Source organism: Ailuropoda melanoleuca, chromosome 15 (genome assembly GCF_002007445.2).
Source record: "Ailuropoda melanoleuca isolate Jingjing chromosome 15, ASM200744v2, whole genome shotgun sequence".
NCBI lineage: Eukaryota > Metazoa > Chordata > Mammalia > Carnivora > Ursidae > Ailuropoda > Ailuropoda melanoleuca.
Window position 1 is genome coordinate 69792586 of NC_048232.1, and position 16996 is coordinate 69809581.

The 16996-nt window shown below is 40.4% G+C and overlaps 1 protein-coding gene across 5 annotated transcripts in view; it reads left to right on the forward strand.

Moving 5' to 3' along the window:
- NR1H4 (nuclear receptor subfamily 1 group H member 4) overlaps positions 1-16996 on the forward strand; it is a 65829-nt gene that overhangs the window by 27471 nt on the left and 21362 nt on the right. For all 5 annotated transcript variants that reach the window (XM_002928483.4, XM_011236361.3, XM_011236362.3 and 2 more), the window contains one exon: positions 3718-4083. In XM_002928483.4, the coding sequence (XP_002928529.1) occupies positions 3718-4083 (366 nt within the window). The remainder of the gene's footprint in view (positions 1-3717; positions 4084-16996) is intronic.

Sequence of the window (16996 nt, forward strand, 5' to 3'; positions counted from 1 at the left end):
TCTCATATTCTTACCATGTTTTCTTGTTTGCATGTAATACTATCAGTGTCTTTGCGAAAGCTTTCCATTTTGCTTGAAATGATTCCAAAGACCGATATGATATTGGTACCATGATCTGACTTCAGTTGGGACTACATTGTGTCTGTTGATTACAAGAATGCCAATTTTATTGAAACAATGCTTTGAGATCTGGGAATTGTCACGTGAGGAGAAAAAAATTACACATTTCCCTGGATTTTGTAAAATCCAGATTTTGTCACTAATTGACCTCCAGGAAGTTGCTTCACCTTGCTGTATGTGCGGCAGAGAGAGTCCGGGGCCAGGGGTGGGAACAGGTAATTGATGGGGTAAGATCAGTTGGGGAATAAAATCCAGCAATAAGTGTAAGTGAAACTAATGTTTTTAATGCTTTTCAATTCTTTTTAAACCTATTCACTCCACAAATTTTAGTCATATGTGGTTATGAAATAGATCAGGATTTTGCTTATATTTTATCTCTTCTTTTTGCTGTAATCATATTTTTTCATATTCTTCCCTTTTGTGGAAATAAGACAAAGCACCATTGCGAAAACTATGTCTGTCAGATATACTGACTCGATGCTGGTTTTATATGGAGAAGTCAGGCATAAAAGACAGGAAGTTAATTTCTGCCCAGATAGTGTATACTTTGTGCTTCAACAATCTTTTTCTGGATCAATGCAGAAAGCATTCTTTTCAACAAACTTTTGATGAGCGTGTATTCCACTTTGCCATTGTGCAAGAGCCCTGAATTGTCATGCCTGGAGTCTATTAGTCATATATTTATGGAGATTTTAGATATGAAGAAGAATTGTAAGTCATCTAGCATGAAGTCTTTTCTTTACGGAGGAGCAAAGGGCAGCCCAGGGAGGATAGGTAGGGACCATGTAACGAGATTCGGGATGCCCGGGGACCTAGAATCAGGGAAGACTTCCCAAGAGAAACAATACTTCAAAGGAAATTTAGAGATAGGCAAGGGGAGAATAGTGAGATGAATCTCTGTGAGCAAATGGCTAAGGTTCCAGGCTCAGGAAGCAACGGAGCAGAGTCTGGACGCAACAATGCACATTTGAGGATTAGAGAAGTCAAAACGTGAGAAAGAGCGGAAGAGAAAAGGTAGGATCATGTGGAACCTCACACACCTGGTAGCAGCATACTTGCAAGCAGAGGCATTGAAGGGACTCCCCGACTAAAGAACAGAGGGAGGAAGAGAAAACCACTTACTTTTATGCTTTAAAGCATCACGTATCTGAAATGATCTCAGAGAGGAGTGATTCAGCACATAGCTTTGAAGTCCGACTGTCAAAGTTCAAATCTCAGCTACATAGCTATGTAGGAGTAAAGTTGCCTCACTTCTCTGTGCCTCAGGCTACTCCTTTGTAAACGAGGATATGAATGTTACCCACCTCTGAAGATTTTGTGAGAAAGAGTTGAAAATGCACAAGTACCTGGCACTAGGACGGAGTCTCTAAGAGTTTTCTGACAGCAGTGGTAGCAACAATAACAACCACAACCATTTCGGGGGCACTGCAAATGGACAGATGTGTAGATCCACAGTCCCTAACTGACAGGTCGAAATTCCAAAGTTCTAAACACTAAACGTTTTATCCAAAGTTTGACGCAAACTTCTCTGGTGGCAAAACCTGACCTGAATGGATGCGAGGATATTTATGGCCTTTATTTATTCTGTGTCGTATGAATATTTATACATTTCACCATGGAAAAGTCTGCTGTGTTTGATTCTGAGTTCTGTCCCAGACCACGCGGGAAGAAATAACATTGTGCTCTAAAACACAAACAATCAATTCCTAATTCTAAAACACATGCGACCCCAAGGTTTCAGATGAGAAACTGTGAATATGTATTATTGCATTCAATCCTCAGCAGAACGCTTGATATAGATATTTTCACCCCAGGCTTGCTGCCACCAAAACTGGGGTTCATCCGTAGTTCCAGTAATTTGCCCAAAGTCCCGCTGTTCATTGGAGGTGGAGTTGGAATTTCGGTCTAGCGTTGCCTGACTATGCTTTGAAGAATCAGACACATTTGTATACTCTCCTAGGTCTTATTTTTGTTCATTAAATTTTTTAGTGTTTTGCATAGTTTAAATATTTTTCTTTCCTTTTTTTTATTTTAAGGATTTAATTTATTTATTTGACAGAGAGAGAGACAGCCAGCAAGAGAGGGAACACAAGCAAGGGGAGTGGGAGAGGAAGAAGCAGGCTTCCCAGTGGAGCAGGGAGCCTGATGCGGGGCTCTATCCCAGGACTCTGGGATCACGCCCTAAGCCGAAGGCAGACGCTTAACGACTGTGTCACCCAGGAGCCCCTAAATATTTTTATTTTCTAAAGAGTCATTGTTTGTGTCTCTAGGAAATAAAAGCATTTTCACAACCTGATAGCTTTCTAATACCTAGAGGTTTTATAGATTAAAGGCTCATTTTGTAATAATGGCAGTAGGAATAATAATAATTACTATTTTAATAGCAACTGTAATTGATCAGGCACTCCTTGCATGCCAAACATTTAGAAAGTGCTTGGCATGCATTACCTTGTTTAATTCTTACATTAACCTAATGAGGTAGCTATTATTTCCTGTTTCATGAAGAGAAATTTGATCCCTAAAGACATTAAATAAATTGCCAAGATGCACACAGAAAATAAGTAATAGGACTGGGATTTGAACCACACTCACAATTCCAGGCACTGCATTCTTTTTTCTTTAAAAGCTCCTTCTTTGTTTTATCATGATTAAGATACTAATCTACATGGTAAGGTTACAAACAGCATAAAAACTGTGCAACCTCCCACCCCAGAAAACAATGCAACAATCTCACTTTCCAGTCACCATCATCCAGTTTCTTTTGTATCATGGAGAAATTTGCCTTGCACACGCACGTGTGCACACACACACAGTTCTTTTAATACCCGCATACATATATACATTATTCTATAATTTAATATTTTCAAATAGCATCATATAATAGAAACCTTTCTTTATCAGTACATATAGATGTGAATCATTGTTTCATATCTACATAGTATTTCAGTGCGTGGACATAATGTAATTTATTTAACCAGACTCCTATTGATGGATAAATTGTTCCTGATTTATAGTTTTTACAGATGTTCCTACACATGGACATCTTTACAGAAGCCTTTCACACAGATACATGCCTATCTCTAAAGTAAATTTCCTTGCAATCTAATTGCTGGGTTAAAAGAGTATTTGATTTTCAAATGCTGAAAGATATTGAAAAATTGTCCTCTGAGAACGGTTGCTTTTCTAAGAGTGTTCTGTCTAGCATTTTTAACCTTTACTCATTTGAGGATGAAAATGGTCATATTTTATGTTGCGGTTTAAATTTAAATTTAATTGTTGATAAAGGTGAGTACATTTTTGTATGTTTATAAAACACTTTGCGTTTGTATTTCTAAAAACTGCCCATTCATATCCTCTATCCTTTTTTTTCCATGAGGTTGTAATTTTTCTTATTGGTTTGCAAGCGCTCTTTTCCTATCCACAATATGAGTCTTTGGTCTGTCCTTTATGTTGCAGATATTTTTCTGAGCTTGTAATTCACCATTAAACCCTTTTTACAGGGTTTTTTTTTTTTTTGGCTGTAAAAATGTCAATTTTTATATCGTTGGATTTTGGTCTTTTCTTACACATTAATTCAGTTTTGTTACTCTTGTTCAGGTGTCCTAACAGAGCAAGCAGCAGGACCTTTGGGACAGAATCTAGAAGTGGAACCATACCCACAATACAACAATGTTCCGTTTCCACAAGTTCAACCACAGATTTCCTCGTCATCCTATTATTCCAACCTGGGTTTCTACCCCCAGCAGCCTGAGGAGTGGTATTCTCCTGGAATATATGAACTCAGGCGAATGCCAGCGGAGACTCTCTACCAGGGAGAGATTGAGGTAGCAGACATTCCTGTAACAAAAAAGGCCCGAATGGGTGTGTCAGCAGGGAGAATAAAAGGGGATGAATTGTGTGTTGTTTGTGGAGACAGAGCATCTGGATACCATTACAATGCGCTGACCTGTGAGGGGTGCAAAGGTAAGCATCTCTGGTTGGCCGTTTTCTCCTTGAGGTTTTACTGTATTGGTTGTTGACATCCCTCAGACTGGATTCTTCCCTTTTTCCAGATAACTTCTCATTTTCTCTTCCTCCACTCCTACTTGCTATAAATCTCTAGGAAAACCCTTTTAGTGTATTTCGCTTATATAGAAGTAAACTGTTGTCTATTTACAACCTCACATATGGTTAAAAAAATTTATGGATTATGGGTTTTTTGTTTGTTTTGGGGAGAGAGAAAGCGAGCAGGGGGAAGGGTAAAGAGAGAGAGTGAGAGAAGGAGAGAGAGATAGACCCCAAGCAGGCTCCACGCCCAGCACAGAGCCTGACATGGGACTTGATCCCACAGCCCTGAGATCATGACCTAAGTCAAACTTAAGAATCCGGCACCATCCAGGAGCCCCCGTTGTTTTTTAAAAGAAAGAGGAACTGTTGAACTCATCTCTTTTAAAACTGAGATCAAGGAGAATAAGACTTTATTATGTGATGTATTTATTATACCTCAGTAGTAAACTTACTAGTTCTAATACTTCATTCCCATTTTACAGATGAAAAAAGTGCAACACAGGAGGTTAATGAACTTAAGCTAATTAGGGTAGAGCTTCAAATCTACAGCTTATAGTCTAACTCCAGAGCCTCAGGGGTTAACCACTAGACTACCCTGTCCTTTAATCCTTGCCTACTGAGTGATCATTCTACTCTTTGAGCTATTTGCTCAAGGCTAATATTGACTAAACCAATGGACAAAGTATTGGTATTGTCTGGGCCAAGGGAATAAACCCCTGAAGTCAGTAATCTGGTCCTTCTCACCTTCTTACAGGTGAACACTTGGTGAAACCTGGTCCTCCTGAAAAGAATCTGGGATATCCGGGGTGACTGGAGTGAAACCAGTGTGTCTAGGACAACCCCCCAGAGCATTAACTTTTAAAGCAAGCAGGGAAAGAGTCGCCCCTAAAGGATATAGAAGGAAGCCAGAGATGGGAGGGGCCTAGGAAAGTGCAGGATCATAGGACACAAGGGAACAGAAAAGTGCTCAAGAGAGAACCATCCTGGGGGGTAATTCAGGAAGGAAAAGCTGGATGTGGGTATAAATATAATTTTTAAGAGCAGAGAAAGGAGGAGCTTTTTCATTGATTCTGACTTGAGACTTTGCCCCCATGGTGGAAGCAAAAGGACCAGAGTGCAGGGAGAAGTTGAGATGGAGCCAACAAGAGCCTGTGTTCCACATCAGGGGTTGGCAGTGTTTTTTTCTGTGAAGAGAGAGTAAATATTTCAGGCTTTGCACCATAGCGGTTTCTGTTGTGATTACTCAACTCCGCAAACACACCCACATCAGGAAGGGGCAGAGCCGTGGCTTTATTTAACGTACAAAAATAGGCAAGGAAATTAAAAAAAAAAAAAAACCCACAACAACAACAACAGGCAGTAGGCTGAATATGGCCCATAGGCCTAGCTGTAGTTTGCTGACCCTGTTCTAGACCAATGAGTCTGGAGGGTGAGTGTGAGAATTAACTGGAAGCTGGGTAGCAAGAGAGTACAACACTCAGGGCATGGATATGAGACACGTAAACTCATTTTGTGTAGCTGGATTGAATTGTGTAGCTGGACTGAATTCATGGAAACTCTATGTCATTCAGTTCAGGATTATTCTACTCACCCCACCTTTCTCTGGGGTTTTGTCTAAATTTCATGGGTGTGCAGCGTCACGGAGGGGTTGGGCGCTGCGGGTGGAGCTCTGTTAACACAGCACAGCATCTGCTGGGCGTTATTCTCTCTGGTCTTCAGTGGCCAGTGGGAAGGGTCTCTGAGGCTTCTTCTGGGGCCTTGAGCACACTTCTCCTTCCTGTCTGGCCTGCCTGCTGTCCCGCGGCTCAGGTGCGTGGGTTCCCGATGTTCCTCCAGTGTGGTGCTAGCCTGCCTGGCTGCCCAGAGAGACCATTTCATCGCTCTTATGCCACCCTGAGGGCAGGCAACCCCAGGTGTCTCTCCAGGTGTCTCCAGGAAAGGACACAAGAACTTTTCTGTCCTAGGATTCCCGAATGACGTGACGTTTCTATCATCTTTCAATACATGCGTCCCAGGGTGCAGTCTGGGCATGAAGGAGGGAAGGACAGAGCTCAGCGCCTTCTCATGCACTTAACACGTCTTGGCTCTTTTCACTTTCTCTTTATTTGTCTATCTCCCCCAACTTGGGGAAATTTAGTGTCTGGGATCTTGAGGCTTAGGCTTTGGTGACTAAAAAGCCAATAATCAGCTCCTTTGTGCTTTGTATATGTCCTCTTGAGGAAACAAATGAAAATTACCCTAGCTTAGTGAATAGGGAGAAGGTTCAGAGCACAGGGTAGAGTACAAAGGAAAGAACTGGTACCCCATGCCAGGCAGGCCTAACAGCTTGGCCAACTGGGTCCCCCATCCACACCCCTCGGATATCTGTGCTTACCAGATTCAAAATGAATCTTAACTCTGTAGCTTTCCGTCAAAGGAAGTGTGCGGACTTTGGTGTTTCACAGGCATGCATTGAATCTAGACTGTCATTCTTGGCTGAGTAAGCATGTCACTTAATATATTGGGCAGAGTTCAGTGAAATAAAACAGAAACCAAAATTTCAAGCAGTTAGGAATTAATACAGGAGAAGTTGGAAGGGCAGAGGAGCAGGTTTGATGCTGAGTCTCCAAGAAGATGCTAGGGTCACACTGCAGAGGTGGGCTTCCAGGGAGCTGCTACGGTCAAGAAGATGGGGAAACAGGAAGTGAACACAGAGCTGTTGGCTCCAGAAGGACACCACCTTAGCTGCCACCTAAGCATGGGAAAGTTGCCTCCACCATAGTTACTGGCTCTAAAGCAATGGCTGCCAGCTAAATCTAACAGACACATGAGGGATGTCCTGTGTCTTGCCTTTCAATGCCCTTGAAGCTAGCACCTGGAAACCAAGGTGCTGCCACAGCACAATTCCAGAGCCCTGCTTGCCGGCAGAAACAGCAGTCTTACAAGGTTATCTGTCCTGCAGAGCTTAAATCATATCCACAATGTTAGCTGCAAGGGAGTCTGGGAAAGATTATGTCCAATTTTCCTGCCTTTACAATAGAGAACATACACTAGAGTAGAAATAGGTGCCATGGATATCCAGCCAGCCAATTCTTAGTTTAAGGAATATTTTGCTTCTCTGAGCCCCCACACTACGAAAAAGGGTAATATCTATTTCACAGGGTCTTTGTAGAATTAACTTAATTTTATATGTAAAGGTCCTGGCAGCTCTTTTGCTTTGGGACCTCACTGCGGGTCTGTCAGACCTGTGATACTTACACACAGACACACATTCACACACATACACACACACACACACAAGAAAATTTTTTAAAACTTAAAAACAAAACAATGATCATGGTTAAACATCCTGATTTCATTGGTCTCATATCTGTTTCTGTTAGAAAAATTTTAATTTTAATGAATGTTTTATTGTCGACATTTATGGCATCAATCAGAGAAATTTCAATACATTTTTAAAAGTAATAATTGTAAGAACACAAGCATATCGCACTGACAGCGACTGCCGTTTGCTCGGCACCAGATTACATCAAGAGCTTTCTTTTCTCTCGCTTCTCAGCGGTGCGTATGAAAATGTGCTCAAGTGTGGATGAATTTTGATTCAAACTTCAAGCTTCAACTAGCAAAACTGATCTGCATTTGACTCGCAATTTCAAATGGCCGCATTTCCAAATAGGTCAATGTCAGTCACATCCATCTCCAGGCTGGGAGAGCCTTCACCTATCAACAAGAGAATGGTAGAATTCTTAAAAGGCATTTTATGAGTAAATGGGTGACCTCTTGTCCTTTTGAACATATTCTGACTTGGTTCTGAAGTCTTAGAAAAGACTCCATAGTTGTTGAAACTATTCTGGTTTGTGGAGTAGATGCAGAATGTTTCCAATGGGCCCTTTGTTTATGGGTCAGTGCTGAGGTGCCCTGACTCCCACATAAACTTCCTCAAATCCTATTTGATTTTGAGGTCTGATTTTATAATATCTGATAATGATCCTACTGAATTCTATTGGTCAAATTATCTTAGAGTGGGATGCAAGGGGGTAAGGCTTAAACTATTTCACTGCATTGGAAGCCTCTTGTAATAAGTGTTATAAAAATCACAAGAGGAATCAGATTCTGATGACAGACAACCCAGATTTCAACACCCCCTTCCCCCACCGCTGATTCTCTTCCCAGGTGTTTCAAGTTACTGAATGTGCCTGGGCTTCAGACTTTTCTCCTATAACATGACGATAGTAATGTTGGATAGTAATAAAGATGAGGAGGAATGATGGTGATGCTGCTGATAGATAAGATATATCTAACGACTATTATGTGCAGGCTTTATCTGGGACTTTACCTGTAATAACTCATTTAATCTTCAGGACCACCCTTTGAGGTAGGTACCTAGGGTTTGGTGGGAGGATTAAATAAGATAATGTGTGTAAAGCAATTAACATAGTACTTGCCTATGGTGAACCGTCAAAAAATGTCCATTATTTTTCCTATTATCATTGAATAGTTGTGAAGAAAAAAATCAGACATTGTTTTTTGAAACATCTAGCTCTATGCCTGGCACACTTGAATGCTCAATAAGCATTATTATTGCCGCTTTGTTAGTGAATTCTTATTATTTTATTGTTGTTATTCTTCTGTTCATCCAGCCTCCCAAACTTTGATCATATGCAGTCTTCAAAACTATCTCTCTTCCTATTAATTAAGTAAGCCTCCAGCTCCTGAGAGTTTGAGTTCATTAATTCAGTTCTTTATCCAGCAACTATTATTAGGTACCAACCATATGCCAGGCACTATTCTAAGCCTAGGAGATGCAGTGGTGAACAAAACAGACAAAATTCCAGCTCTCTTAGTCACCATTTTAAAGCAAAGCAGGGAAACAGTTTATATAACTGACCTAAAATAGACAAAAAGGGAAAACAGTAAGACCAAAAAAAAAAAAAGATAAAAAAATATAGAAGCAATGAAATAGTATTAAAAAGAACATACAGAAAAATTAAATGGTAAAAGGATGATTTCCAGTGGGTAAAAATTGAAGTTTCAAAGAAATATATAGCAATGATGCAAGACAAACCTAAGACAGTAAAAATTACATTTAAACAAGAAAAAATGTTTAAACTAAATATATAAGCAATATGTAAACATGAAAGTAGTGACTAAAAACCCTCTAGTTTGCCTAAGCCTCCAGCTCCTGGGAGTTTGCCCACCTGGGAGTCTGAATGGCTCTGAAAGACCTGTAAAATCAAGCTCACGCAGAGCATCTTTTTTACCCCTCCCCTCATTTTCCCAATCTAAAAGCGTTGACATCCACCTCCATCATCTTTGAATGACCCAGTATAACCCTTTCAATGAGGGGTTGAAAACAAAGCCCTATGTGAGACTTATCGCTTTTTAGAGATGGACAACTTTAGCTTTTGTTTTATCAAGTGAATCTAGAAAAATGGCTACTCTCTTGAGATGGTAAAGAAAAGCAAAAAAAAAAAATAAAGGGGGTGGGGTAGGAAGAAAAGGATAACCCTCAAAAAAAAAACCAGTAGGAAAAAGAACAAAGCATACATGAATCACTCAATAAATTATCCTTTCATATTACCATTGCTAAAGTTATTGAAAAAATACACATTAATGGACTCAAACAATTGGGGAAGGTAATGACTCTCTGTTATGGGCAGAGCAATTCCCTCCATAGACTGTTTATTTCATTTATCCTTACAATGGCTTCCAGTAGATGGTATTATCATCTCCCTTTTGCAAATAAAGATACCAACACTCAGAAAATTGTCCAGGTCTCACAGCTATGAAAGAGTGGAGTAGACTTGTTGTCAAATCGTCAGGAATCCTGAGCTATACTTTATTCTCTGTGCTGTCTTTCCTTGTATCCTTCTGTCAATGACTTTCCAAAGACAGCATTAAAGCATATGCAAGGAAAATGAATGTTTTAAATGTTGGTTCTGGGGGCGCCTGGGTGGCACAGCGGTTGGGCCTCTGCCTTCAGCTCAGGGCGTGATCCCGGCGTTATGGGATCGAGCCCCACATCAGGCTCTTCTGCTATGAGCCTGCTTCTTCCTCTCCCACTCCCCCTGCTTGTGTTCCCTCTCTCGCTGGCTGTCTCTCTGTCGAATAAATAAAAATAAAATCTTAAAAAAAAAAAGTTTGTTCTGTGTTTAGGGAAAAAACACACCAACAAAGAGAAAAACAAACAAAATCTAGGTGATGGGAATCCAAACCCATTGGTTGTTTGACAGAATGATCTCCTAGTGTTCTCTACCAACATACTTTACAAAAACAGGAGACAACTAAAAATTATTGAACAATACTCACTTGTGTACAAAATAGACCATCTTCTTAATAACTAAGTAGGGTTGTCAGCCCCTTTCACACATAGAAATGACAACCACTACTCATATCACTTTTAAAAATAAAGAATGAGTCATCTAAGTATCTTCATTTCTAATTGTGATACATATGAGCATTAGAATATATAATTAAAGAATTGTATTTGTGGGAACTTACCTTGCAATGTCTTATACTTTGACCCTGAACCTTGTATTAATAAGTTAAGGTGAAAGTAGGAATAGACTGAGAGTTGCCTACCAGGCAAACTCTCACAAACGCAATTCTCTAGTGACTTTAGAAAGGAGAACGGTTTTGTTAAGTAGCCTCTAAGGTTCCCTGTTCACCCCTCTGAGATGCTGTTTGTGTTTGTGCAGCCTGCTTTTAGATCTGGAGGAAGGACAAGATGTGTGGTTGGATAGAACGTTTTGGTCCTTATCTTCTAGGCATGGGGACTCCCCATTCCTCCTGAGCATTGCCTTTCCACTCTGGTTTATATTTATTGCTTAAGACTGCATGCAAATACACCGTTCTCCATGGCTTAGATGGACGGCAAACTTTTTGTAAAGGGTCAGATAGTTAATATTTTAGGTTTTGTAGCTATTAGGGTCTCTGTCACAAGTATTTGACTGCCATTGTAGTGTGAAAACAGATGTGCATGTAAATGAGTGAGTGTGGCTGTGTTGCAATAAAACTTTATTTAAGGACACTAAAATGTGAATGTCATACAACTTTTACATACCACAAAATAATTTTCCATTGACTTTTTTTCACTCACTAAACATGTAAAAGCCTCTCTTAGGTTGCAGATCATGCAGAAATAAGCAGCAGAGGGTAGAATTTGCCCTGCATGTTGTAGTTAGCCAACTCCTGGCTTACATCTTGTATCTGAACTTGGAGTTTCTTCCATTGCTTCTAATCCTGCATTCTCTGCACCTGTTTTGGGCAATGTTTTTCATAAATTTACTCTGTTTCCTAATTTCCAGAGTTTCATCAACATTTCTGATACACTGAAGGATTTGTATTCTAACTCTTAAAGACTATGCTGTTTCCATGAACTTTTCTCTTATTTTGTGGTATTTTTTGACAGAAGGGAGTATAGAAGCTCGATGAATGCCCTTTGACTACTAAATTGTTTGTAGATTTGTCTACTTTGAAAGGATGTTAGCCAACGTCCCAAAATAGTTCAAAGTCAGTTCTTTTAAAATGTATTTAAGAAAAAAAAAATCAATAGGGATTATAGTTGGTAAAAGGGTTGGAAAAGTCAGGTGAAATTTTTTTTTGTCTGTCTGTGGCTCTCCAGTAGGTCAAAGAGGGGAAAACTCAAAATTATTAGCAGGCACTAAATAGTCAATAATAATTTTCATCAGAAGTAACAACTGGTGTTGGTGAGAAATGTGGAGAAAATGGGACCCTCTTGTACTGTTGGTGGGAATGCAAACTGGTGCAGCCACTGTGGAAAACAGTATGGAGGTTCCTCAAAAAGTTGAAAATAGAACTACCCTGTGATTCACTTATTGCCCTACTGGGTATTTACCTAAAGAATACTAAAACACTAATTCAAAGGGATACATGCACCCCTATGTTTATAGCAGCATTATTTACAATAGTCAAGAGATGGAAGCAGCCCAAGTGTCCATTGGTAGATGAATGGATAAAAAAGATGCAGTATACATATACAATGGAATATTACTCAGCTATAAAAAGAATGAAATCTTGCCATTTGCACAACATGGCTGGAGCTAGAGAGTATTATGCTAAGCAAAATAAGTTAGAGAAAGACAAATACCCTATAATTTCACTCATGTGGAATTTAAGAAACAAAACAAATGATCAAAGGGAAAAGAGAGAGAGGGAGAGATGAATAAATAGAGAAACCAAGAAATAGACTCATAGAGAACAAACTGGTGGTCACCAGAGGGAAAGTGGTTGGGGGGATGAGTGAAACAGGGGATGGGAATTAGGGAGTGGACTTAAGATGAGCACCAGGTGTTGTATGGAAGTGTTGAATCACTCACTATATTGTACACCTGAAACTAATATAACACTTGTGTCAACTAATTCTAATTAAAGTGAAAGCTTAAAAAATAGTAATTTTCATCAACTTCATCTCAGAAGTTTGAGGGTTGCTTTTCCGAAAATATTAGTTTGAAACAGCTCTGCCAGGTGATCAGGAGTCTGTAATCAAGTTTTGAAAAGATTAATGTCTACAGATGATGTTTAACAATGTAAGCTCCTTACTAGAAGGACAGCCTAATGTACTGATTAAGAGCATAGAGTTTGGGGGGCGCCTGGGTGGCTCAGTCATTAAGCGTCTTGCTTCGGCTCAGGGCGTGATCCCGGCGTTCCGGGATCGAGCCCCACATCGGGCTCCTCCACTGGGAGCCTGCTTCTTCCTCTCCCACTCCCCTTGTTGTGTTCCCTCTCTCGCTGGCTGTCTCTATCTCTGTCGAATAAATAAAATAAAATCTTAAAAAAATAAAAGAGAGCATAGAGTTTGGAACTGAGCCTATCAGGGTTCAAATCAAAGCTCCACCATTTATTATCTGTGAGACCTTGAGCAAAATGTTTCATCTCTGTGTAACTCAGTCTCCTTAGCTGTAGGAGGGAGATAATGGAATCTACTTCATAGGATTGATATGAATATTAAATGAATCACCATATGCAAAGTACTTAGTGCCTGATACAAAGTAAGTTCTTTTTAAGTGGGTGGTGGAGTCCTTTTTATTTGACAATGTGTTGAGATAGACCTAAAGTCTGATTCTATTGAGTTTATAATGAATGTAAAGATCACTAGTTATTCAGCTTTGTGCATTCATTGCTGTTTAAGAAGTATGGAGACCCCGAAAGTTTTTTTTTTTTAGGATTTATTTATTTATTTATTTATTTATTTGAGAGAGAGAGAGAGAAAGAGAGCAAGCAGGGGAGGGCCAGAGGGAGAGGGAGAAAATCTCAAGTGGACTCCCTGCTGAGCACGGAGCCTGACACCGGGCTTGATCTGAGAACTCTGAGATCATGACCTGAGCAGAAATCAAGAGTCTGATGCTTAACCCACTGAGCCACACAGGCATCCCAAGACCCTGAAAAAATTTAAACAACCAATATTTTATTGATTTGAAACTAATGGGTAGTTATTGTCAGTCACTGGAGTCTGATGTGTGCACATGCATGTGTCCTTGTATGTGCATGTGTGTGCACACACACGTATGTATATATGCATTGAGAGTAGGGTATGATATGTGAGTTATATCTGTACAAAGAAGCAGAGAAACAGGATGTGTAATATTCTGCATATTTGAAGGATCCATTATAGACATTCTCCTCCCACCACAGGAAATCCCCTAGTGCTACACCTTCCTCAGATGGCAATGCCAGCCCTCGTCTACTCATCGTTCATTATGGGAGAGTCTCTGTTGCTCAGTGAATTTCCTTTCCATTCATTTTCAAATGACTTTTCTGAGCATTGTTGAATATGCACAAGATAGCGGCAGAGGTATGTGTATGGATAGATTTGCATAAGTTTAGATACAGTATATGTACCCATATTTAAGTGATATAATGATAATATTGTGTTGCCATCTCAGAGTGAAAGCTAATTAATTCAGCTATTGAGATGATAATGATTTCTTTCTCAGTTAATACCAGAGTTAAAAAACAAAACAAAAAAAACACCAAAAAACAACCCAGCAGAATTGTCCTAGCACTGTTCCTTTGATTCATCTTGGAATAAGGAGATTTATTTCTGTTAACTATTGAGCTATCAGTCTCTACTATGGTTTTAAATGGAATCATTCCTGGGAGGGGCTGAATATTCATGTGAAGATTGACTCAGGTTGACTAAGAAACATCATTGAGCTCATTGATTTCGTACAAGGAAAAAAACTTCCTCCCTTCCTTCCTTCCTTCCTTCCTTCCTTCCTTCCTTCCTTCCTTCCTTCATTTACTTGCCTAGAGACTCTTTTAAAATGCATGCTTTGGTATTTGCACTCCCAGTATCAATGTTGATCTGAAACAGTCTTTTTTTAGACTTTGTGTGGTTGGATTTGACATTTAGGAAAATGGTAAGATCTTTCCTACTAAAGTTATACCAGCTGACAGATTCACAAGCAAGTCTATGACTTTTTTAAACCTTGCTATCTCTAACTTTTTCTTCAGCCTCTGTTTTTATGTTGAGTTAGTTACCAAGTCCTGAGTTCCCCTGTTTCCTCCTCCCTCTTCTCACCATCCAGTTCAGGCAAAAATCACCTCTCCGCTGTTCCACTTTTTTTCACCTTGTGCCAAGGATTCTTGCGAAGATGCAGGTTAGGTCACACCCTCTTCTGCCAAAACCCTCTAATGACTTCTCTCTGCATGGTAAAAACTCAATGGCTTTTGCCTCATGTTAGAGGTCATTAAACATATTCTGTCCCACCACATGCCCTTACCCACCTTCCACTAATTCTCCCTATACTCTACCCTCCCACCAAAATAGATCATCTACCCTTCCTTGGCATTTCCATAACTTTCTCATTTCCCAGAATGTCCTTCTTCCCTTACAGTCCATGTTTCAAAACCCTACTTATTCTCTAATGCCTGGCTAAATTCTACTTCCTTCATGAAGTTCTCTCTGATTTCCCCTACTCAGAATTAATCAGGGCCATTCCTAGCCATATAATGCCTTTTCCTCAAGACACTCAATTTTTAGCTTTTGGGACATTGTCATGTTATACTTATTTTACTAGAACAAATTTTATTGCCTTCTGGAAAAACTGTCATAACAAATGTGCAAATCTCCATGTCTGTGATGAAATTACTCTCTGAGTATGAATCCTCATAATCCATTTATTAACCATATGATCATGGCCAGGATGCTTAATCTCTGTGTCTCTCTTCCACATCTATAATATGGGGACTATAATACTATCTTCATCATAAAATTGTTATGAAGGTTAAACAACTAAATGCAGGTGAATTGGTTAGAACAACAGCCAGTGAGCATTTAATAAATGTTGGTTATTATTCCAACAGGCTGTTAAAATAGGAAGGACTTTTGCTGTCTCAATTTCAACATTCATGAAGACACTAGTTGCTATATCCAAAGTGAGCCCATCTTGCAGTGGGTAGTTAAGAAATAGTTAAAACCTCACCTACTTTGAGGGCATGAAGTGGTCAGGAATTGGAAATTCTAGAGTAGTCTTTAAATATTTTGGAGCATGTGACCAGTGTGCTATAAATCCCATATCCCCATTGCAAAGGGGCAGGGGTGTGGGATGCAGGTATCTTCCATGGGGACCACCACTGAAAGTATGGTAATTTTGTGAGGATTAGGAAAATGTGTCCCCCCGCTCCCCAGGTGTAATCTATACACTAGGGAGGCCCTGCTGCCCCATGCCCAATGAAAGGGTCTTCAGGATCACTTGAGGAGATTGATAAGTATCCCTACAACCGAGGGACACAGGAGACTGGCATCGGACTTGCACCTGAGAAGCTGAGAGGGCAAGAGGTATGGTGGCTGCTTATGGAAAAATGGGAGAGATTTCTCCTCCCCACAATTTGCTGGACCAGAGAAAGCAGGCACAGGGTTATCTTAAGCTCATGACAAGAAGGCCACATGGAGGGACTTCAGAGTAAAGAGGATGGTGGTGAATTGCCAAATTCCTGGATGCAAAAGAAGGGGATACAAGTCATGGGCTAGAATAGAGATGTATCTGCCCCTATCAAGGAATTGCAAAGGAACAAATCCCAGTGGTGGGCATTCTCTAAAGAACCCAACCCAAAAAAGAAAGAGTCAATTTCAGAAACTTGCTGGGCACAAGCCAGCTTCTAACAGTACAGGCAACTTAGCACTTTCCTGTTACTTCTTCCCCTTGCCTCCCACAATCCTTACTTATTCACCACTTCACCTTGACTCTGGAAGTGTCAGAAATTACAGTTAGCCAGGTGGAGGAGAAAGAGTGGAAGTGGCAAGTGGGGAAAAAGAGAAAGAAAGGCTGTTGTGTTTCCTTCCTGCCCACAGCCTAACTGTAGCAGGCTTCTGCTGTGGCTACACCCTCTCAGGGGAGGTGTTTGCTTTTAAATCAAGGTTGACATTTGTATTATTACACTAGGCTGGGCATATCGAGTACTGAATTGAAGCCTTCAGTGTGACCTCTCCCAGTCCGCCTGGTAAATAGCAACTCGTTTTGCAAGGCTTAGCTCAACACTTACTTCCGAGTCTGATCTCTTCACCCAGAACTGACCAGTTCCCTGCTTCTCCTGCTCAGCCTAGCCCAGCCCAGGAACACTTAATTCCACTTGTTTGGTTGTTTGCATGGCTTTGCCCTCAATCAGGCTATAAACGCTAAGAGGCAGGGATGACTTACCCACCTCTGTACCTCCGTTGCCGACAGCTCCCTGGCATGCAGTTGTCTCCCAATAAAGATATAAGGAAAGTAACCTATCTTAAAAACAAAGTAAGGAGGCGCCTGGGTGGTACAATGGGTTAAGTGATGGACTCTTGGTTTCAGCTCAGGTCATGATCTCAGGGTCGTGAGACCGAGCCCCAGCCAGG